This window comes from Hypanus sabinus, chromosome 20 (assembly GCF_030144855.1).
Source record: "Hypanus sabinus isolate sHypSab1 chromosome 20, sHypSab1.hap1, whole genome shotgun sequence".
Classification (NCBI taxonomy): Eukaryota; Metazoa; Chordata; class Chondrichthyes; order Myliobatiformes; family Dasyatidae; genus Hypanus; species Hypanus sabinus.
This window is the reverse complement of record NC_082725.1, coordinates 29,045,181-29,069,150: the sequence shown is the minus strand read 5'-3', so window position 1 is coordinate 29,069,150 and position 23,970 is coordinate 29,045,181. Positions and strand designations below refer to the sequence as shown.

The 23,970-nt window shown below is 42.7% G+C and overlaps 1 protein-coding gene across 1 annotated transcript in view; it reads right to left on the bottom strand.

Moving 5' to 3' along the window:
- Positions 1–23,970, bottom strand: part of LOC132378672 (cadherin-18) — a 662,384-nt gene that overhangs the window by 15,739 nt on the left and 622,675 nt on the right. The window contains exons 10-12 of the mRNA XM_059945774.1: positions 22,669–22,790; positions 22,054–22,171; positions 10,684–10,935 (exon numbers count right to left, since the gene is read on the bottom strand). Of these exons, the coding sequence (XP_059801757.1) occupies positions 10,684–10,935; positions 22,054–22,171; positions 22,669–22,790 (492 nt within the window). The remainder of the gene's footprint in view (positions 1–10,683; positions 10,936–22,053; positions 22,172–22,668; positions 22,791–23,970) is intronic.

The window sequence follows — 23,970 nt, the reverse complement described above, 5'->3', positions numbered from 1 at the left end:
GGCAATGTTACGTGAGTCACAGGGGATTTTAATATACAGATAGATTGGGAGGATTAGGTTGATGCTGGATCCAAAGAGAGAGAATTTGTTGAATGCCTAAGAGATGGCTTTTTAGAGCAGCACGTGGTTAAGCCCACCAGGGTAATGTGTTTCTTGATTGAGAGGTGTGTAATGAACCAGATTTGATTAGGGAGATAAAGATGGCAGGGATCATAATATGATAGACTTCATCCTGCACTTTGAGAAGGTGAAGGTAATATCAAATGTATCAGTTTTACAAATGAGTAAAAGGAATTACAGAGGCATGAGAATGAAGCAGGCTGAAGTTGATTGTAAGGGAACACTAGCATGGATGATGGCAGAACAGCAATAGCTGGAATCTCAGAAGGCAACTCAGAAGTTGCAGAATAGATAACATCCAAAGATGAAGTATTCTAAAGGAAGGATGAGGGAACCGTGGCTGACAAGAGAAGTCAAAAATGGCCATGAGTTCATAAGCAGTTGGTACAAGGTAATAATAATAATACTTTTTTTTTAAAGTATTAGAAATGGCTGGCTACATTGGAAATGACAGATATGTTCAACTGCACAACAGATAAATTGATGATGTATACAGAACAAATTCAGCAGTAATCTGATGCAAATTAAATAGCCACTGAAAATCATTGCCAGTGTTGCTGAGTGCAATGGGTGGAGAAGCATACAATTTGCTTAGAAGTTTGACTGCTCCAACACAGCCAGCCAAAATGAGCGGTGCTGATATCATGAAGGTAATGCAGGAACATTTAGAACCAAAACTATTGTTGATTACAGAATGATTTAGGTCTCATAAGTGCAATCAAAAGGAAAGGGATTCCATTTCAGCTTACATGGCTGAATTGAAGAAATTGTTGGAGCATTGTCAGTCAATGTTGAGCTTAATGATGAACTGAGAGATCATTTAGTTCGTAGAATCTTCAAGAAAGCCTTGAAAAACAACTCCTACCTGAAGTGCAACTCACATTTCAAAGAGCAGTTGAAATCACTGTATCAATGGAAACAGCAGGGAGAGACTTAACTGAGTAGCAGTCAGGGATGAAATGAGCATGAACAAAATTGTAATGTCTAAACAGAGACCAACTTGGCCAAGCAGATTGTGTTGCCATTATGGCAGAGGCTCACATACACCATACCAATACAGGTTTAAAGGCAAAACCTTCAGGAAATGCAACAAAGTAGGACTCATATGAAGAGCATGTTGGGAAAACCAAAATAAATGGTCTGCACTGTGAAGAGAAAAATATATATAAAAAGTCAAGTTGCAGTTTCAAAAAGGGCACTAATTACATGATGTTGATGAAAAATCTGATAATGATTAAGAGTGACACAGCTGTGGATAGCCTTGAGATCTACAATGTGAAAACTAACAAGATACAAGTAAAGTAGGTTACACCAGAAGTTGACAGCAAATTAATTGAAATGGAATTGGACACTGGCTCTGCTATTACAGTCATTCCACAAAATGAATTGGAATGACATTTCAAAGATTTTGAACTAAAGCCTCCAGATATCCAGCTAAGAACTTATACTGGAGAAAAGATAGCTCCTTTGCAAATGATATTCATAACAGTGAAATACAATAGTGTGGGGCCGTAACAACTACAACTTAACCGGAAATCCATTCACTATTTGCAAGCTGCGTCCTCTGCAATAGAGGCAACTGAAAGTGAATTAAGAAAGGCACTGGATGATGCCACAGTGCTGTTCAAGGATGTCATTGAAAAACTCAAACATATCAAGGGTAAAAGTGCCACACCCAAGTTTTATGAAGCCCATCCAGGTCCTTATATATCTTTGATAAAGTAACCAGTGAGCTATTTTGCACGGAGGCTGACAGAATTCTTTCTAAGTTTGAGTGGAGCCCATGGTAAATGCCAGTGGTTCCAATAGCAAAGAAAAACGGATCTGTCAGAATCTATTATTATTTAATCTCACTATCAACCCAGTACTGCAAACCTTTCTGGAAAGAAACACTTCAGCAAGGTGGACAGCCGATGCCTACCTGCAGATGGAGATGGAAAAAGAGCCCCAAGTGTTTCCCACCATTAACACTCATGAAGGGGTTTATCGCTTTATTTGACTTTTTTTTTTGAGTTGCATCTGCACCTGCATTCTGACAGAAAGCTATGGACCAGGTGCTGCAAGACTCAGTGCTACATGGGTGACATCATTGTTACTGGTAAGGATCACAAGGGACAACTCCAAAATCTCATGACAGTTTTAAAAAATAGAAGATTGTGGACTTAAAATATGATGCAAGAAGTGTGAATTCTTTAAGGCAAGCATCACTGACTGTGGTTGCACCATTGATGCACAGGAATTACACAAGTGTATAGAGAAAATTCAAGTGGAGGTAGATGCCCCTAAGTCAAAGCCTGTGTCACATTTGAGGTGCTTTTTAGGATTTGTCAATTACTATAACATAATCCTGCCAAACCTGGCTATTGTGAATTTATTACTACAGATTCAGAAGAAACGGCAATTTACAAAGCAGTGTGGGGTGACTTTTTACATTTTAATTACACATTATGATCCACATTGTCGAATGAATTTTGCCTGTGATGCTTTGCATTTGGTATTGGTGCAATCATGCCACAATTTATGAATGATGGAAATGAATGCCCCAAGCCTCTTTTACTGCTGCACAGAAAAATTTTTGTTTGGGTAGTAAAACATTTTAAATGTACTTGTAATGGAGAGAATTTACTCTCATTAGTGATCACCAAGCACTGATGTCCATTTCCAGTCAACAAAAGGGTGCTCCAATAACAACAGCAGTATGAATGCAGGGATGGGCTCCATTTCTTGGAGGACACAATTACAAGATCGAACTCAAGAGGATAGTTTATTATAGGAATGCTGATGGATTGCCCCATTTACCCTCGGAAAAGGAAATAACTGAAAACTTTACAAGAGGACACTCCTCTTGATACATTCTCCCAAATTCAAATTTGAGTTCCCCCTATTACGGAAGAGATAATCGAAAGGTAGCCAGAAAAGATGCCACATTGTCTGAGGTCTCCATGACAACCTAAAAAGGCTGGGATGTGCAGCAGACGTTCCAGTTCTCCCACTTTACCAGCACCAGGCTGAACTTCCCCTTGACAAGGGTTGGTTTATATGGGGATTAACAGTTGTTGTACCACACAAGCTGAGAGCCACAGTACATTCCAGTCATCTAGGCCTAGTCAAAATGAAAGTACTGGCTCGAAGCTTTGTCTTTTGCTCTGGAATAGGTCAGCCGATTGAGCAGTTTCCTATGTACTGTTTGGGACGCCAGCACATCCAGTAGAAGCCAAGAGCAGCACCACTCCATCTCTGGGAATGGCCTGCATTGCCCTGGCAGAGGATTCATGTCAATTTTGCTGGAACATTCATGGGCACAAATTTCTTGGTTGCAGTGGATGCTGCTACAAAATAACCAGAAGTGTTCCCAATAGCTTCCACTACAGCCTTGACAATGGACCAGTTTGTGGTGTAACAATTTCAGTCATTCCTAAAAATGAATGGAATAAGACAGCTTACATCTGCACCATACTACACAGCCACAAATGGTTTGATGGAAAGTTTTGTCCAGAGTCTATTAAATGTACTGCAAGCAATGACAGCAGAACACACTACATGAAGATCGAACCCAAAGCTCGCAAATTTCCTCCTTGCATATCACTCTATAGCTCACCAGCTATACTGATCCTGTATTGACTCTTTCACTAATGCTTGGACCTCCTCACCCAGTCTCAGCTGAGACAAATTGAGGGCTCCTCAAAAAAGGAATTTGATGTTTCACACAAGCAGTCCTAGCAAAGGACTTCAGAGGTGATCAAAAGTGCCAACTTGAACAGATTAAGAACAGAAATGACCCGCTCTCCTACACAGTGGAGACTGAGTCTGCTATCATCTGCAGATGACACATCAATGAATTGAAGAGAGCAAGGTCAATTGTTAGAGAAGGAAGGCGAACAGAGCTGTCAGAACCACTCCTTGCAGTCCCAGAATCAACTCCTACAACCACCATGGAGAAGGCCTTAGAACCTGAGATTGTTTCACAGCCACATCTCACCTGCCAAGCAGAGTCACCCCATCCTTCCCACTTGCAGGAAAGACATTTTACCAGAAGAGTAAGAACTCCTCCACAGTGAGTCTTTAGATCTGAATGGGACACTTTAAAATTATTTACCATGCTCTGGATGTCTATAATGTCTATATAGTAGTGGTATTATACAATATAGAGTGTGTGTGTGTGTGTGTGTGTGTGTGTGTGTATATAGACACACACACACACACACACACACACACGACTAGAGAGCAGTATTGTACATATTGAGATGCATTCGATTTTAAGTTGGAATTTTTACTAAACAGGGAGTTATTTGATATTTTATGTATTTAATATTTCAGTACTGTTTGAGTAATATTGTTTTATTAAGCATTGTTTCTTTGATTACATAATTGATTATGGTTTATATGTCAGAAGTACATAAATGGATTTATGCCACCACATCATATACCAGCTCCTATGTCTTTCTTTAAATTAGTTTTTGGAGCTACGAAACATAAGAGATACAGAAAAATCTTTTTATAGATATATAAAGAGCAAAAGAGAGGCAAGAGTGGAAAATGATGCTGGAGAGGTAATAATGGGAAACAGAGAAGTGGGGGTGGGGACAAACTTAATAAGTATATTGCATTACATTTCACTGTGGAAAACACTAGCGGTATGCCAGAAATTCAAGAGCATTGAGGGGCAGAAGTGAGTGTAGTTGCTACGATTAGAAGAAGGTGATTGGAAAGCTGAAAGGTCTTAAGGTAGATAAGTCACCTGAACCAGATGGACTACACCAGAGTGTTATGAATGAGGTAGCTGAAGAGAATGTAGAGGTACTCATACTGAACTTTAATGAACCACTATACTCTGGAATCATTCCAGAGGATTAGAAAATGTCAAATGCCACTCCACACAGTAAGAAGGGAGTGAGGCAGAAGAAAGAAAATTATAGGTCAGTTTGCTTGGGAAAATGTTTGTGTCCATTAATAATGATGAGTTTTTGGCATACTTGGAGGTCCATGATAAAATAGGGCAAAGTCATAATGGTTTCTTTCAGAGGAACACTTGCCTAACAAACCTATTGAAATTCATTGAGGAAATAACAGACAGGATAGACAAAGAAGAGTCAGTGGATGTTGTTTACTTGGATTTTCAGAAGGCCTTTGACAAGATGCTGTACATGAAGCTGCTTAACAGGGAAAGAGCCCATGGTATTACAGGAAAGATACTAGCATGGATAGAGAACTGGCTGATTGATAGGAGCAAAGAGTTAGAATAAAGGGGACTATTCAGGTTGGCTGCCACTGACTAGAGGTGGTCCGCAGGGTTTAGCATTTGGACTGCTTCATGTTATGTGTCAACTATTTGGATGACACAATTGATGGCTTCCTGGCAAAGTTTGCTGCTGATACAAAGGTAGGTAGAGGAGCAGTTAGTGTTGAGGAAGCAGAGAGTCTTCAGAAGGACTCAGACAGATTGGAAGAATGGGCAAAAAACTGGCAGATGGAACATAGTGTAGGGAAGTGTATAGTCCTGCACTTTGGTATAAGGAATGAAGTCATAGACTATTTTTTAAGTGGGAAAAAAATACAAAAATCGAGGTGCAATGGGATTTGGAAATCCTTGTGCAGGATTCCCTAAAAGTTAATTTGCAGATTAAGTCAGTATTATGGAAGACAAATGCAATGTTAACATTCATTTCAAATATAAGAACAAGATGCTGAGACCTTATAAGGCATTGGTCAGATCACATTTGGAGCATTGTGAGCATACTTTGGCACTTATCTAAGAAAAGATGTGCTGGCATTGGAGCCAGTCCAGAGGAGGTTCACAAAAATGACTCTGGGTATGAAAGGTTTAACGCATGAGGAGTGTTTGATGACTCTGGGCCTGTACTTGCTGGAGTTCAGAAGAATGGGGTGGGGGGGAATCTCATTGAAAACTATTGAATATTGAAAGACCTAGACAGAGTGGATATAGTGAAGATGTTTCATGTAGTGGGTGAGTCTAGGGCCAGAGGGAATAGCCTCACCATAGAGGGACATCCATTTACAAACGTTTGTAGAACAGAGAGGAGGTGGAACTTCCTTAGCCAGAAGGTGCTGAATTTGTGGAAATCATTGCCATAGATAGCTATTGAGGCAAAATTATTGAGAATATTTAAAGCGGGGTTTGAGAATCCCTTCATTTGTCAGGGCATCAAAGGTTACAAAGAGAAGGCAGGAGAATGGAATTGAGAGCAAATGATAGAATGGTGGAGCAGACTCAATGGGTTGAGTGGCCTAGCTTGACTACTATGACTTATGGTCTTGTAAAACATTGTTAATTGAAAAAGCTTTTGATCGCCCCTTCTGATATCTCAATTCTTGGTTTTGTGTCAATTTTTTTACTCGGCAATGAAGCAACCGATGGTAATCAGAATGAAAAAAAGATGAATGATACATGAGCATCTCATCTTATTATGATCGGTGGGTTCTCTGTGACAACTGAAGAGGCAATGGGGTGCCTTGTAGCTCTTCTGAGTTCAGTCCTAACCTTGTGTGCTGCCTATGTGGAAATGTTTACTGGAAGTGTTGGCCAGAAGGCTGGCAGTCTATGTTAATTATTTGAAGTCTAGTTCCCTTTGAAAGTACTGCTTACAGACAACATGCTTAAATCACTTGCATGAAGGCTAGAGAATTTCCTATCCTGTCTAGGTTACAGATTGGTGAGTGGAAAAATAAGGCAACTGCTGCTTAAAATTATGTGAACAGAAAATGAGCGTGTAAGCACCTTCTCTCAGCTACAGCCTTTTTAATATTAACAGAGCCTTCTGTAATTTAAACATGGATTGTATTTGGATCTGCCAGCACTGAAAAACAAAAGAAGCTACTTTGATCCACCTCTGATAACTGGCTCAAACACTGCTTTGGATACACTAGTGTGACATTTCATTACTCTATTGAAAAGAGTCTGTGTTGCAAAATGTGCATTATCCAGATTAGATATAAAAAAATAAAGCTCTGTAGCTCACTGTTATGGAGTTTCAGTCAGCTGTAAATGATTGCACAAACTCATTCAAATAAAAGCAGGGAAAACTCCCAACCTCTTGGTTAACACCACTGAAACAAATAGCAGCTGTTTGCGAAGTCTTGCAGATCACAAATTGCTCCCACATTTGTGCATATAAATTACTGACCAGGCTTCAAAAAATAATTAAGTGGATGTAAATTAATGTTGACTTTCCTGAGAGACATAATGATGTGCTAATTCATTCTTAACTTCTCTGCTGAATTAAACCCCATGAAAGAAAAGCATGTTGATTTTTAACAACACCTCAAACAGTAATTCTCGATACATGCTAATTTGGAACTAAGAACTACCTTCCTTAGCTTTCTAGCTTGGATCTAAAGAATGGCTATGTATAAAATTTGAAAGGCGTGAACATCTTACTTGGAGCTTGGTAAATTGATCATAAGAAAAAAGGCTTTACAGCAGGATGCTGATTTAACATTGAAGGGAAATGTAATCTGCCATGCAGATCCTCAAAGCACCAGAACTATTCCACACATCACTGCCTGCCCTGCTCCACAGCAAAAAAAAATCCACATAGCTTACCAGTTTTATTAGTGTTGGTTTTCTTCTCTATGAGCTTATTGGGAAACTGACAACACAAGTTATGCATTTGCAGAGAAATGAGAACAGCTTCTCGCTTCTGGTAATACATTAGTTCAGAAAAGGTTGCATCATGCAGTTTCAAAACAAAATGTAGGGGATCCATTTTTGTGCTCCTTATTTTAGAAAGGATATACTGACATTGGGGAGGGTTCCGAGAAGATTCTCAAGAATGATTCCAGGAATGAAAGGGTTACCATATGAAGAATGTCTGGCAGCTCTCGGGCTGTACTCCCTGGAGTTCAGGAGAATGAGGGGGGATGTCATAGAAATATTTTGAATGTTAAAAGGCCCGAAGAGATTAGATATGGCAAAGTTATTTCCCATGGTAGGGGATTCTAGGATAAGAGGGCACAACTTCAAGATTGAAGGATGTCCATTTAGAACTGAGATGAAGAGAAATTACTTTCGTCAACGGGTGGTAAATCTGTGGAATTCGTTGCCACGAGTGATTGTGGAAGCCAAGTCATTGGGTGTATTTAAGGCAGAGATAGATTGGTTCTTGATTAGCCAGGGCATCAAAGGGTATGGGGTGAAGGCAGGGGAATGGGGATGACTGGAAGAGTTGGATCAGCCCATGATTGAATGGTGGAAAAGAATCAATGGGCTGAATGGCCTACTTCTGCTCCTATATCTTATGGTATTATGGAATTAGGGGGAATAATAGTGGTGGATAATAGGGAAAGTTTACAGTTCGATGGTGGGAACCTTCCATTTTTATGGCACTGACTGAGTGGAAATTGAAAATTGTGTCCTGCAAGTTACTTCTAAGGGTGGGAGATGGTGTCAGTTTGTTTGAAATAGATTTCTTGAGTCAAAATGACATAATAATTGAAACACTAATTCATAGAAACACATGCAAAACATGGACTGTTTACTCTTTTCCATAGATGCAACCTGGCCTGCAGAGTTCCACCAGCATTTTATGTGTGCTACTTTGAATTTTCAGCATCTGCAGATTTTCCCATTTTAATAATAAATAGATATAGCTAAAATTTGAATCTATGGTGCATTTTTCTTCACAGTATATGAAAAAATGTTAAATTTTCTTTTCAATCTTCCAAATATTGGAAGATCAGAAAGAGTTAAAGCAGTGAAAAGGATTTTAGCAGTAAATAGATTATTGTTTGACTCTAAAAGATGCTTTTGTTGTTTGTAAAGTACAAAACATTGAGGATACTTTAAGAAGCTAATCAAACATCATGAATTAGTATAGTATCTTGTAGGACTTTCCTGAGAAACTTCACTAAATACAACTACAAACAAATCAAAAACAGGGATGACACACACAAAATGCTGGTGGAATGCAACAGGTCAGGCAGCATCTATGGAAATGAATTATCAGTCAATGTTTCGGGCTGAGACCCTTCTTCAGGACTCATTGCTGATGTATCCTATGAAGGGTCTCAGCCTGAAAAATTGACTGTTTATTCACTTCCATAGATGAACACCTGACCTGCTGAGTTCCTCCAGGATTTTGTGTGTGTGCTTTGGATTTCCAGCATCCACAGAATCTCTTGTGTTTAAAAAAGTAAGGATGACTAATTCCTCAAGTGCATGTTGGGTGCTCACCCCAGTTATGAAGTAAACACTGACAGAGTCATAAGGAGTTGAAGAATCCTTGATTGAGTTCCACTGTCTATTCATCTCCTTTCTGTTGTCGTCCATTTTTGAGGTGGAATTTTCAAAAAACAAGGTTTCAGTTTGACTGTGAAAAGATTTTTTTTATCCAGAAAAAAATGGGCATGAAAAATGGGTGCAACCAGGAATAACCTGAACCGCATATTTACACTGAAGGCCTAATTAAACTATCAATCTGCACATCTTTGGAATACAGCAGGAAACAGATGCACCAAGAATAAATCTGCTTGGTCACAGAGAGAACATGCAAACTCCACAATGCCTGTAGATATGTGTTTGTATGTGATGGATAAAAGTGAACATAAGTTATCAGATAAAAGACTGGGTTATACAAATAAATTTTACAGAAATATGTGGATTTCCACTTCTTCATGCAATTGATTATTTATTCTGCTTTATAACTTTTGAATGAAGATTATCTGTACAAGAGCTTAACAAAGAATGTTGTAGATGTACAGTTGAGCATATCCTAACTGATTGCATCATGGTCTGGTGCAGAAACACCAATGCTCAAGAATGGAACGGTCTGCAGAAAGTAATGGACCACCACAGACAATACTCTCCCCACCATTGAATACACTTACATAGAGTATTGCCACCAGAAAGCAGCACCCATCAGCAAAGACTTTTACTATCCAGACCATGTACTTTTCTCACAACTACCATGGGTAGGAGATGCAGAAGCTTTAGATCCTACACCACTAGGTTCAGGAATAGTTTTTACTCTACAACCATCAGGCTCCCGAACCAACAAGGATAACTTCATTCATCACTACTCCGAACCAGATCTATGGACTCGCTTCCAAGGACTTTTTACAGCACGCATTCACAGTATTATTTTATTTGTACCTTGTGTTCTCTTGCCCATTGTTTGTTTGTCAATCTTTATGTATAGTCCCTTTGTAAATTTTGTTGTGTTTTCCTGTAAACGCCTGCAAGAAAATGAATCTAAAGGTTGTATATTATAAAATATATGTACTTTGAAACTTTGATCAGCCATTTGTTTCCCACAGTATATTTTTGAGCGACTATGAAACAGACTGCTACTCCATTATCAGCAGGCCAGACAGCATCTATGGAAAAGAGTAAACAGTCGACATTTCAGGTTGAGATTCTTTATCAGGAATGCCCTGGCCTGTTGAGTTTGTCCAGCATTTTGTATGTATTGCTTGGGTTATCAACATCAGTAGATTTTTGCTTGTTTGCCATTTCATTATCATCCACTTTCCGCAACGACCCAACACCTTCAGTACAAATTCACTTTCATTGAGCTCATGCTGTTCCCACTTCCACTGAAGACTTACCTAACAGGATCACAATGCAGAGCAGGATGGCTATCAATGCCCCAGTACTCAGGCCGGCTGCAGAGAGATATGCTTCAGTGCTGCACGTTCGAACTTTGCCACTCCTCTCACAAGCACACACCCTGATCGTTAGAGTGCTGGTGCTGCTCAGAATGGGACTCCCACTGTCTGAAACCACTATTGGCAGCTGGTAGACCTCCTGAAGTTTCCGACTGAATTTTCTGCGTCGTATCATAATGCTAGCTGTACTGTCTATAACAACAAAAATAACAATTAAAACACAATTCACTTTTAGTGATGTTCTTGTATTACCATTTCTTTATCTGCCAAAAGTAGAGTTAAGCTATGCAATGTATTGATTAGCAAGGATGTTCTTGTATTTATTTTTGCTAGAACAAAATTAACAGCAGTTAAGTATTTGGAATCATAAATCAAAAGATTATGTATTTTTTAATGAAAGTTTCTGAATTTTTGTAATAACAGGGCAAAATCATTTACTTTTCTGATGATTCACTTAAACCATGGCGTTTTTGTAGTATTGGGGATAAACAGAAACCTTATAACAGAATACTGAGTGATTACCACTTATTACTTGACCTTGAAGTTCGTTTGATTCTCCATTCATTTTGGAAAAACGGGAGGGTCAACTGATCGGAAGATGTTCTTCTATTTCATTTTCAGTTTTACAGGACCAACAAGTAATCAATTGTTTACATATTATGCTCACATAAGTCTTGCTACACTTGGATATATTTTAGAGAAGAGATATCACAGTATATGTATGCATATATAGAGTGAGAGGCAAATATAGGGAGGAATTTATAAAGCACATCCAGGAGATGATTTTTTTTTTGCTAAGCAAAGCTATTCCATAAGAACAGAAGACACAGGAGCAGAATTCGGCCATTTGGCCCATCAGGTCTGCTCCAACATTCAATCATGGCTGATCCTGTCCCCCGCTCCTCAACCCTATTTCATGGCCTTCTCCCCATAACCTTTGATGTCATGTGCAATCAAGAACCTACCAATCTCTGCCTTAACCACATACAATAACCTGGCCTCCACAGCTATCTGTGGTAACAAATTACACATATTCACCACCCTCTGGCTAAAGAAATTTCTCCGCACCTCAGTTTTTAATGGACTCCTCTCTATCCTGAGCTGTGCCCGCTTGCCCTTGACTCCTCCACAATGGGAAACACCCTTTCCACATCTACTCAGTCTAGGCCTTTCACCATTTGAAATTTCAATGAGATTCCCCCCCTTATCCTTCTAAACTTCAGTGAGTACAGACCCAGAGCCATCAAACTTTCCTTGTATGATAACCCTTTCATTCCCAGAATCAACCTTGTGAACCTCTAGACCCTCTCCAATGCCAGCACATCTCTTCTTACATGAGGAGCTCAAAACTGTTCACAACACTCAAGGTGAGGCCTCACCAGTGCCTTATAAAGCCTCAGCATCACATCCCTGTTCTTGTATTCAAGACTTCTTGAAATGAATGCTAACATTGCATTTGCCTTCCACACCACCAACTCAACCTGTAAGTTGACCTGTAGAGTGTTCTTTGCATCTCAAGTCCCTTTGCATCTCAGATTTTTGGATTTTCTCCTCATTTAGAAAATAGTCTGCACATTTATTTCTGCTACCAAAGTACATGACAATGTATTTTCCAATATTGTATTTCATTTGCCACTTTCTTGCCACTCTCCTAATCTGTTTAAACCCTTCTGCAGCCTACCTGTTTCCGCAACACTTCTTGCCTCTCCACCAATCTTTGTATCATCTGAAAACTTGGCAACAAAGCCATCTATTCCATTATCTAGATCATTGGTATACAGCCTAAGAATCAGTCTATACCAGAGAAGAAGTTATATTGAATTTTGTCTTGTACAATGAAGCTGTATAAGGATTTTGAGAACAGTGATCATAGCACTATGTTTCAAAGTAGTTATGGAGAAGTCAAGGCCCTAAATTGGTGGCCGGGGGAGGGGAAGAAGAACAGCTGATTTGAATAACATAGGACAGTGCCTAGTGCAGGGGTCGGCAACGTTTACCACTGAAGGAGCCAATATGGACCCATTTCCCACAGAAAAGAAAACACTGGGAGCCACAAAACCCGTTTGACATTTAAAATGAAATAACACTGCATACAATGGTTTTTTTTTGCCTTTCTGCTATGTATAAACAAACTATAATGTGTTGCATTTATGAAATTGATGAACTCCTGCAGAGAAAACGAAATTACAATTCTGCATGCAACAAAAACATTTTGAACTCCGAAAAAAAGACGTTGGGTTGAAGGTTACTCCATAGTTAGCCTACCTTGGATCGAAGAATTAAAAGAAAGCGCGCACTGGCGGGTGTCAGGCATTGGCAGTAGTGATGTATATTAATAGCGATAAAAAACACGTTGTAGCGGTGTGCTACACGCAGCACTAAAATAAAGACACTGCAGTCAAAGGTAACTTTATTCGAACTAAACAGCCTTGATTTAAAGCCTCCCTCAACCCATCCCCGTGGGCGCGGATGCTCCAAAAGACACATACTCACAAACCCCTGTAGGCTATCTCCCTTAGCCGGAACGGTGGCTAATTGTGAGCCGGTTCAGATGTGCCAGGAAATGGGGTCTCCACAACGTTTTTAGATTGTACAAGATCACCATAATCTTCAAATTTCAAATTACATTTCAAAAACTAACAAACCACGGGGTGCCGCAGCACAGAGATGAAAGAGTCGCACATGAGATGAAAGAGTTGAAAGGGTTGTTGACCCCTGGCCTAGTGAAAGCAGACTGGGAACCACTGCTTGAGATGTAAAAGCATACCCACAAGCAGGGGCTTTTTAAAAGTAAGATGGTGAAAGCCCGGTTCAAAGATGTTCCTGTGAGAGCGAAGGTCAAGGATGGAAATTTTAAGAAACCCCAGGCGACAAAAGATGCTGAAGTCAAGAAAATGGAAAATGGAATTTAATCATTACAAATGCAGGTGATGTATTTTGGGAAACTAAACATGGTAGGATATACAGAGTTCATGGTAGGGCCCATAAGTGTGTTGATGACTAGACAGACCTAGGGACACAATTCTATATATCCCTGAAAATATAGCACAGGTGGATAAGATAGAGAAGAAGACGTAGGCGATACTTGTCTTCATTACTTGTAGCATTGAATGTAAGAGCCGGGACATCATGTAACAACTGTATACATTAATAGACTGGACACACTAGAGTAATGTGTGTAGGTAAGAGTGCAGAGAAGATTCACAAGGGTGTTGCCTACATTGAAGTATTTCAGTTATACGAGGCAAAGTCATAGTCTCGGTTTATTCTCACTGGACTGGGAAGGCTGAGGATGTATATAAAGTGATGAGGATATCAAATAGGGTAGATATTAAGAATCTTTTTCTCCCCCCATGGTGGGATGCCTAATGTATAGGATAGGAGGTTTAGGTGGGATCTGTGGGGGAATTCTTTCATATGAAGGTTGACTCTAGTCTGGAATATGTTGCCTGAACTGGTATATGAGGCTTCATAACACTTAAAAAGTATCTAGACAAGAACTTGAATTTCTATGACACAGAAGGCAATGGACGTAATGCGGGTAAATGGGATTAGTGCAGATAGGTACAATGGGTGGCATGGACATGATGGGCTGAATGGCCTGTTTGTTAGGCACAGGAGTACATTCAGCCAGAGACTCATTCCACCGAGATGCAACACTGAGCGGCATAGGAAGTCATTCCTGCCTGTGGCCATCAAACTTTACAACTCCTCCATCGGAGTGTCAGACGCCTTGAGCCAATAGGCTGGTCCTGGACTAATTTCCACTTGGCATTATTTACTTATTATTATTTAATTATTTATGGTTTTATATTGCTATATTTCTACACTATTCTTGGTTGGTGCGACTGTAACAAAACCCAATTTCCCACGGGATCAATAAAGTATGTCTGTCTGCCTGTTCTGTTATTTGACAATGACAGATCTGTGACCAACTCTGGATATCAATTGGCTTACATAAACCTATAAATAATTGGTGTAAAATTAATAATTGTCCTTGAACTATTCATCATTTGGGAAAGGGTGCTCAAAGTGTCTTTAATATTCCTTGTTTGCCTATGGTTAGCAAGGACATGTGGGTTGAATTCACGCCTGTGCGATCAACTTCTTTTATTTTATTACTTATATACAAACCCCATTTCCAGAAAAGTTGGGGTATTTTCCAAAATGCAATAAAAACAAAAATCTGTGATATGTTAATTCATGTGAACCTTTATTTAACTGACAAAAGTATAAAGAAAAAATGTTCAATAGTTTTACTGACCAACTTAATTGTATTTTGTAAATATACACAAATTTAGAATTTGATGGCTGCAACACACTCAACAAAAGTTGGGACAGAGTTAAAATAAGATTGAAAAGTGCACAGAATATTCAAGTAACACCGGTTTGGAAGACTCCACATTAAGCAGGCTAATTGGTAGATTTTTGTTTTTATTGCATTTTGGAAAATATTCCAACTTTTCTGGAAATGGGGTTTATGTAGCGGTGTGCTACACGCAGCGCTAAAATAACGACATGGAGTCGGTAAACTGCAATTAAAGGTGATTTTATTCGGACTTCACAGCCTTGCTTTAAAGCGTCCCTCATCCCGCCCTCCCCGGGCGCGGATGCTCTAAGGGACAAGTACTCACAAACCCCCGCAGGCTTTTTCCCTTTGTTGTGGACCTGGCCTTTGTGCCTGTGTGCTGGCTATTTGTGAGCTGGTTCGAGTGCGCTAGGAAGTGGGTCGTCACAGAACCACCCCCCCCAGAACCGGCGATACACCCCCCAATGTCCACAGTCTGGGCCGGACCCGGTTTGGGAGGTCGGCCTCTGCGCCGAGGTGCCGGAAACTCGACCGGTTGTGCCACGTTCACATGGGCCGGTTTGAGTTGGTCCACCGTGAAAAGCTCCTCTCTCTCCCCCCAACGTCCAGCACGAACGTGGACCCATTGTTCCTGAGCACCGTGAACGGCCATTGTAGGGCCATTGCAGCGGTGGCCGATGCCTGCCCCGTCATACAAACACAAATTTACAGTTCTGCAGGTCTTTGGGTACGCAGGTCGGGTTCTGCCCATGCTGCAAAGTGGGTATGGGGGCCAGGTCACCGAGCCTCTCGCGTAGTCTGCCCAGGACTGCTGCGGGTTCTCCCTCTTGCCCCCTTGGGGCTGGTACAAACTCTCCCGGGATGACCAGGGGTGCGCCGTACACCAACTCAGACGACGAGGCATGCAGATCGTCCATGGGTGCCATGCGGATGCTGAGTAGGACCCAGGGAAGCTCGTCCGCCCAGTTGGCTCCTCGCAGGCGGGCCATGAGAGCCGACTTTAGGTGACGGTGGAAACGCTCCACTAGCCCGTTCGACTGTGGGTGGTAGGCAGTTGTGTGGTGCAGCTGTGTTCCCAAAAGGCTGGCCATAGCAGACCACAGGCTGGTGGTGAACTGGGCGCCTCTGTCGGAGATAATGTGGGCCGGTACACCAAAGCGAGATATCCAGGTGGCGATCAGGGCCTGGGCGCAAGATTCGGAGGTGGTGTCCGTGAGTGGGATCGCCTCTGGCCATCTTGTGAACCAGTCCACGATAGTCAGGAGGTGCCGCACTCCGCGCGACACTGGCAGGGGGCCCACGATATCCACGTGAATGTGGTCGAAACGCCGGTGGGTGGGATGGAACTGCTGCGGTGGGGCTTTGGTGTGCCACTGCACCTTGGCCGTCTGGCAGTGCATGCACGTTCTGGCCCATTCACTGACCTGCTTGCGGAGACCGTGCCAAATGAACCTGCTGGAGACCAGCTGGACGGTTGTCCGGATGGAGGGGTGCGCTAAGTTATGAATGGAGTCGAAAACACGGCGCCGCCAGTTTGCGGGGACGACGGGACGGGGTTGGCCGGTGGCAACGTCACAGAGTAGGGTCCTCTCACCTGGGCCTACGGGGAGGTCCTGGAGCTGCAAGCTGGAGACTGCAGTTCTGTAACTCGGGATCTCCTCGTCTGCCTGCTGCGCCTCTGCCAGCGCCTCAAAGTCTACCCCTTGGGAAAGGGCATGAATGTTAGGGCGAGAGAGCGCGTCCGCTACGGCAATGTCCTTACCCGAGACGTGCCGGATATCTGTCGTGTATTCAGAGATGTAGGACAGATGGCGCTGCTCGCGGGACGACCAGGGGTCGGACACCTTCGTGAACGTAAAGGTAAGCGGCTTGTGGTCCGTGTATGCGGTGAAGGGCCAACCTTCTAAGAAGTACCTGAAATGCCGGATTGCCAGGTATAGCGCCAACAGTTCCCGGTCGAAAGCACTGTATTTGTGCTCGGGTGGCCACAGGTGTTTGCTGAAAAACGCCAGGGGTTGTCAGCGACCCTTGATGAGTTGCTCCAGCACCCCACCGACTGCCATGTTAGATGCATCCACTGTGAGGGCGGTAGGGAAGTCCATTCTGGGGTGCACTAGCATCGCGGCATTCGCCAAGGCTTCCTTCGTTTGAATGAAAGCGGCGGCGGACTCCTCGTCCCAGGTAATGTCCTTGCCCGGACCCGACATCAGGGCGAACAGGGGGCGCATGATTCGGGCAGCTGAAGGGAGGAAGCGGTGGTAGAAATTGACCATACCTACGAACTCCTGAAGGCCTTTGATCGTGGTGGGTCGGGGAAATGGTGGACTGCATCTACCTTAGCGGGCAGAGGAGTTGCCCTGTCTTTAGTAATCCTGTGGCCCAGGAAGTCAATGGTGTCGAGCCCGAACTGGCATTTGGCCAGGTTGATTGCTAGACCGTATTCACTCAGTCAGGCATAGAGTTGACGGAGGTGGGACAGATGCTCCTGACGACTGCTGCTGGCTATAAGGATGTCGTTCAAATAGATGAACGCGAAGTCCAGGTCCCGTCCCACCGCGTCCATTAACCGCTGGAACGTCTGTGCGGCATTCTTCAGGCCGAATGGCATGCGGAGGAACTCGAAAAGGCCGAATGGAGTGATGAGAGCCGTTTTGGGGACGTCGTCCGGATGCATTGGGATTTGATGGTATCCCCGGACGAGGTCTACCTTGGAGAAGATCCGTGCGCCGTGCAGGTTTGCTGCAAAGTCCTGAATGTGCAGCACAGGGTAGCAGTCCAGTGTTGTAGCCTCATTCAGCCTGCGGTAGTTGCCGCACGGTCTCCAGCCCCCTGTCGCTTTGGGCACCATGTGCAGGGGGGAGGCCCATGGGCTGTCAGACCGCTGGATGATCCCAAAGTCCTCCATCCTCTTGAACTCCTCCTTCGCCAGTCGGAGCTTGTTCGGGGGAAGCCGCTGAGCGCGGGCGTGGAGGGGTGGTCCCTGGGTCGGGATGTGGTGCTGTACGCCGTGTCGGGGCATGGCCGCTGAGAACTGTGGTGCCAGAACCGATGGGAAATCCACCAGGACTCTGGTGAAGTCATTGTCGGACAGCATGATGGAGCCGTGGTGTGGAGCTGGCAACTGGGCTTCTCCCAGGGAGAACGTCTGAAAGGTCTTGGCATGGACCAGCCTCTTCCTTGGCAGGTCGACCAGTAAGCTGTGAGCCCGCAAAAAATCTGCGCCCAGAAGCGGTTGGGATATGGTGGCCAGTGTGAAGTCCCACGTGAACCAGCTGGAGCCGAACTGTAGCTGCACCATACAGGTGCCATAGGACCTTACTGTGCTGCCATTCACGGCCCTCAGGGGGGGACCCGGTGCCCTATTGTGGGTGTCGTAACTCGTCAGAGGTAAGACGCTGATCTCGGCATCGGTGTCGACCAAAAAGCGGCTTCCCGACCGCTTGTTCCACACATACAGGAGGCTATCCCGATGGCCAGCCACCGTAGCCATCAGCAGCGGCAGGCCCTGGCGTTTCCCGGGAACTGGCAGGGTGGGCGACAACGGCGGGCTTCTGCGCCCCACCGCTGGTGGTAGAAACACCATTGTTCGTTGGGCTCCCCACCCCTGCCTCTGGGGCTAGCAGGCTCTGTGGCCGGGCCTGGACTGGTTTGCTGCTGGGAGCGTGGCTGGGAGATCTGTGCGATGGACGCCCCACTCACCTTCTTGGAGTTCCACAGCAAGTCCGCCCGGGTTGCCACCTTCCGGGGGTCGCTGAAATCCGCGTCGGACTGCAGCAGGCGTATGTCCTCGGGCAGCTGCTCCAGGAATGCCTGCTCAAACATGAGGCAGGGTGTGTGTCCGTCGGCCAGAGACAACATCTCATTCATTAAAGCCAATGGAGGTCTGTCTCCCAAGCCATCCAGGTGCAGTAAGCGGGCAGCCCGCTCGCACCGTGAGAGTCCGAAAGTCCTTAGGAGCAGGGCTTTGAATTCTGTGTACTTGCCATCCGCCAGGGGAGTCTGTACAAACTCCACAACCTGGGCAGCTGTGTCCTGGTCGAGGGAGCTCACCACGTAGTAGTAACGTGTGTCCTCTGAGGTTATCTGCCGAACGTGGAATTGGGCTTCTGCTTGCTGGAACCATAGGTGAGGTCGCAGCGTCCAGAAGCTTGGCAGTTTCAACGAAACCGCATGAACAGATGCGGCGTCGGTCATCTCCGGTCCAAAAATTGTTTGGACCGTCTGGGTCACCAATTGTAGCGGTGTGCTACACGCAGTGTTAAAATAACGACACGGAGTCAGTAAACTGCAATTAAAGATGATTTTATTTGAACTTCACAGCCTTGCTTTAAAGCCTCCCTCATCCCGCCCTCCCCGGGCGCGGATGCTCTAAGGGACACGTGCTCACAAACCTCCGCAGGCTTTTTCCCTTTGTTGCGCGCTGGCTATCTGTGAGCCGGTTCGAGTGCGCTAGGAAGTGGGTCGCCACATTTATATAATTTCCAAGCAAATCTTTGGTGTACCTCCCAAATTTTAGTGAATAGATTTTTCCAAAATTCATACCTGACAAACATTTTTATTAAGTCAGTAATTGGATACAAGGGACTATTCACTTCATTTTAATTTTTTTGTCAATTTAAGCACATCTGTTCCCATACATTAACAGGATCCTTAAATATGAAGCTGAATGCAATTTGAAATACTTACATCTGGAAACTCATTTAATCAAATATTAGCTGCAAAATACATTAATGTTAAATTCAGTTACTGTTTTGAGATGGAGGGAATAATATATTCATAATAAATAATATTAAGATCACTGGTATGAAGTATGGATATGTTAACATTCTCGGAGTCTAATTTCAACAATTTTGTGATTGAGGTTGTTTTGATTCTTTGAGAATATATGTTCAATGAGAATTCTGGTGCATGGATCAGATGTTTCAAATTTATTCAATTATACAAAAGTAAATCAGTCCAGCTGGATGATTTTTGGAAAGAATAATATCAGAAAAGTATATATTTGAACCTTTTTCTTATTAACATGAAATCATGCACTTTTAAAAATTAATTCACAAAATTGTCCTCGAAGTAGTAAATCAATACTTCTACAGTTAGCAACTCAACCAAGCCAAGAAACAAGTTCCTCCTCCCTTTTTTGTCTTCCATGACCTTCTGTCCTCTCTTAATAGATCTCCCCTTCTCCAGCCCCTGTAACAATTTCACCAACGAACTTCCCAGCTTTTTACTTCATTCGTCCCCCTCCCAATTTTACCTGTCACCTTGTGTTTCTCCCTCCCCTATCCCACCTTTTAACTCTGCTCAGCTTTTTGTCTGCAGATCCGCTGAAGGGTCTTGGCCTGAAACATCAACTGTGCTCTTTTCATAGACGCTGCCTCACCTGCTGAGTTCCTCCAGCATTTTGTGTGTGCTGCTCCAATTTAATCAGTACATTTGAAAACATATTCAGCGTTTATTTCCTAATATACTTATGGGAATTTACTTATGCCTAAATTCATATTAGTATGTCTTTGAATTCACAATTAGCTTATCAGCTAACTGAAAATACCATAGTTGTGATTTTCAATTCCTTTGACCAGTATGTTGAGATTTAAATTGTAGCTTATGATATACTTTCAAAATCTCAATGTCAAATTGGAGAAGTAATCTAGCAACTGCATGAATACCAAATTAACTGTCTGGGGGCTCAAGTTACATGATACCCATTATAGACAACATAGTGCCAATAAACGTGGAAGAGAAAGAGAAGCAAACTCAAACCTTTAGAGGAAGTAGGATATTGAATGGATTCACATTAAAAAAACTATTAAAGGAACAAAAAAAAACCTCCTGCTTAAGAGGAAAAGGAGTATTTTAAAGAACATGAGCAGCATTGAGGACATTTCCCCTCAGGTCTGCACAACTACTGAAAAAATATAGACGTACAAAAAAGCTGGATGAACTCAGCAGGTCGGGCAGCGTCCGTTGAAAGAAGTAGTCAACATTTCGGGTTGAGACCCTTTGTCAGGACTGAAGAAGGAGGGGGCAGGGGCCCTGTAAAGAAGGTGGGGAGAGGGTGGAAAACCAATCAGAGGGAAGATCAAGGGGTGGGGGAGGGGAAGCAGGGAGGGGATAGGCAGGAGAGGTGAAGAAGGAATATAAGGGGAAAGCACTATGGGTAGTAGAAGAAGGCAGAGTCATGAGAGGCGATAGGCAGCTGGAAGAGGAGATAGAGTGAAGGTGGGATGGGGGAAGGGAGAGGGAGGGAATTACCGGAAGTTGGAGAATTCGATGTTCATACCAAGGGGCTGGAGACTCCCCAGACGGTATATGAGGTGTTGCTCCTCCAACCTGAGTTTGGCCTCATCATGGCAGTAGAGGAGGCCATGTATGGACATATCCGAATGGGAATGTGAAGCAGAGTTGAAGTGTGTGTCAGCCTGGAGATCCTGTCTGTTGTGGCAGATGGAGTAGAGGTGCTCGATGAAGCGGTCCCCCAATCTGTGTTGGGTCTCACCTATGTAGAGGAGGCCGCACCGAGAGCACCAGATGCAATAGATTACCCCAACAGACTCACAAGTGAAGTGTTGCCTCACCTGGAAGGACTGTTTGGGGCCTTGAATGATGGTTAGAGAGGAAGTGTCGGACAGGTGTCGCACTGACGCTTGTAGGGATAAGTGCCAGGTGGGAGATCTGTGGGGAGGGACGTGTGGACCAGGCAGTCACGGAGGGAAGGATCCCTGCGAAAAGCAGAGATGGGTAGAGAGGGAAAGATGTCCTTAGTGGTGGGGTCATGTTGAAGGTGGCGGAAGTTGCGGAACACTGGACCTGCTGAGTTCATCCAGCTTTTTTGTACGTCTTGATTTGACCACAGCATCTGCAGTGTACTTTGTGTTTACTGAAAAAATATGATGTTTGATCTTCTGTCTGCACCCTTTCTCCCCAGAACAGGGTAGCGCCTTATTGGAACATTTTTCTTACAGTAATTTCAGGTTGATTATATTCTGAATGTGATTCATTACCTTCGTTATCCCGTAGAGTAAAATTTGGGTTTGGTGGGAAAGTGTCCACAAGGGCAAAGTGAAATCGTGGTCCATTTGCAAAGTCATCCTTGTCTGTAGCACTTACTGTATGAATAACCTAAAAGGAGCAAATAAAAACATGCAAATTCTGTACATCTTACTTCTGCCTAATATAAATCTTGGTACATCAAATAAGTTTCTCCTCATATGTTTCCACAAAAAATTGCGACATGATTCACTTAAGGAAATGGAAATATATCATTAGTTTACATTTACCTGGAAACTACATTAAAGGAAGGAACACAAAGTTTTCCAACTCAAAATTTTATCCTTGATAGATTTTGCTGAACAACAGTATAGTAAGTTAACATTTGAGCCTTGAACACTGCTTGCAAAATGTAGTTCTGTTAAGTTCAGTAGATCTTGTTTTATGATCTTCAGAAGAAGAATAAAACATTAATAAGTATTACACAGCAAGCTCAGTACTACTGATCAGGGATGAATTTCTAACCTTTAATATGTATAATATTCAGGCAATCTTACGGTTAACTTTTTTCCATATTATAAATTATAACACAAGTCTGCGATGGTTATTGCAATAAAAATACTTTGTACCTGACCAGGTTTGGCATTTTCACAAAGGATAGTGTCATAATCCTTCACAATCTCTGGTGCATGATCATTAAAATCAAGAACCTGAATGGCAACAGGAACTTGCATAATCTGGGATGGATTGTCTACAAAATAATTAAAAAGAAAATTATATAAATACTCTCATCCTCTCATGCATAAAATTTGTGCAAATATACACATAGCACAATAACAAAACTAATATAATGTTAAATCATGCATTTCTGAGTGACAATTTGACAAATTTGCAAAAAAAAAGGATCTGGAATTGCCTCCAGTAAATAAAACGTCTAGAGCAATGTACCAATTTTCCAATATTAATAAAAGTTCATAAGATAACTAGCAATTTCAGATTTAAATGATATTGGGCATAGATTATAAATACAATTTTTAATTATCAGCTTTATTTATTATGAAGACCAACTGAATTGCATGTTTGTTATTTTTCTCCTTTTATTAGATGTGTCAAGCAGATTTATTTCCTGTGTGAATAAACTGAAAAGCTACTTGTTTAATTAGTTTACAAATATAATACATTAACATGTTGTAGACTGGAAAATCAAAGTTAATGGATCAGAATATTAGGCAGAGTTAAAACTAACAGCTAATTTGGTTACTTAAATTTTTCAACAAATAGGTTAGGCTGAAATTGCCACCAACATTTTTGTCGCAACCAACATGGTTGCAGGAAGGGTGTGATTGGCAACTAAATATTACTGGATTTAGTTGCTTCAGGTGTGATAGAGTAGGAGGGGCCAGAGGAGGAGGTGTTGCATTGCTTGTCTGAGAAAATCTTATGGCGGTGCTTTGGAAGGATAGATTAGAGAGCTCCTCTAGGGAGGCTATTTGGGTGGAATTGAGGAATGGGAAGGGTGTAGTAACACTGATAGGAGTGTATTATAGGCCACCTAGTGGGGAGCGTGAGTTGGAAGAGCAAATGTGTAAGGAGATAGCAGATATTTGTAGTAAACACAAGGTGGTGATTGTGGGAGATTTTAATTTTCCACACGTAGACTGGGAAGCTCATTCCATAAAAGGGCTGGATGGTTTAGAGTTTGTGAAATGTGTGCAGGATAGTTTTTTGCAACAATACATAGAAGTACCGACTAGAGATGGGGCAGTGTTGGATCTCCTGTTAGGGAATGCGATAGGTCAGCTGACAGATGTATGTGTTGGGGAGCACTTCGGGTCCAGTGATCACAATAGCATTAGCTTCAATATAATTATGGAGAAGGACAGGACAGGACCTGGAGTTGAGATTTTTGATTGGAGAAAGGCTAACTTTGA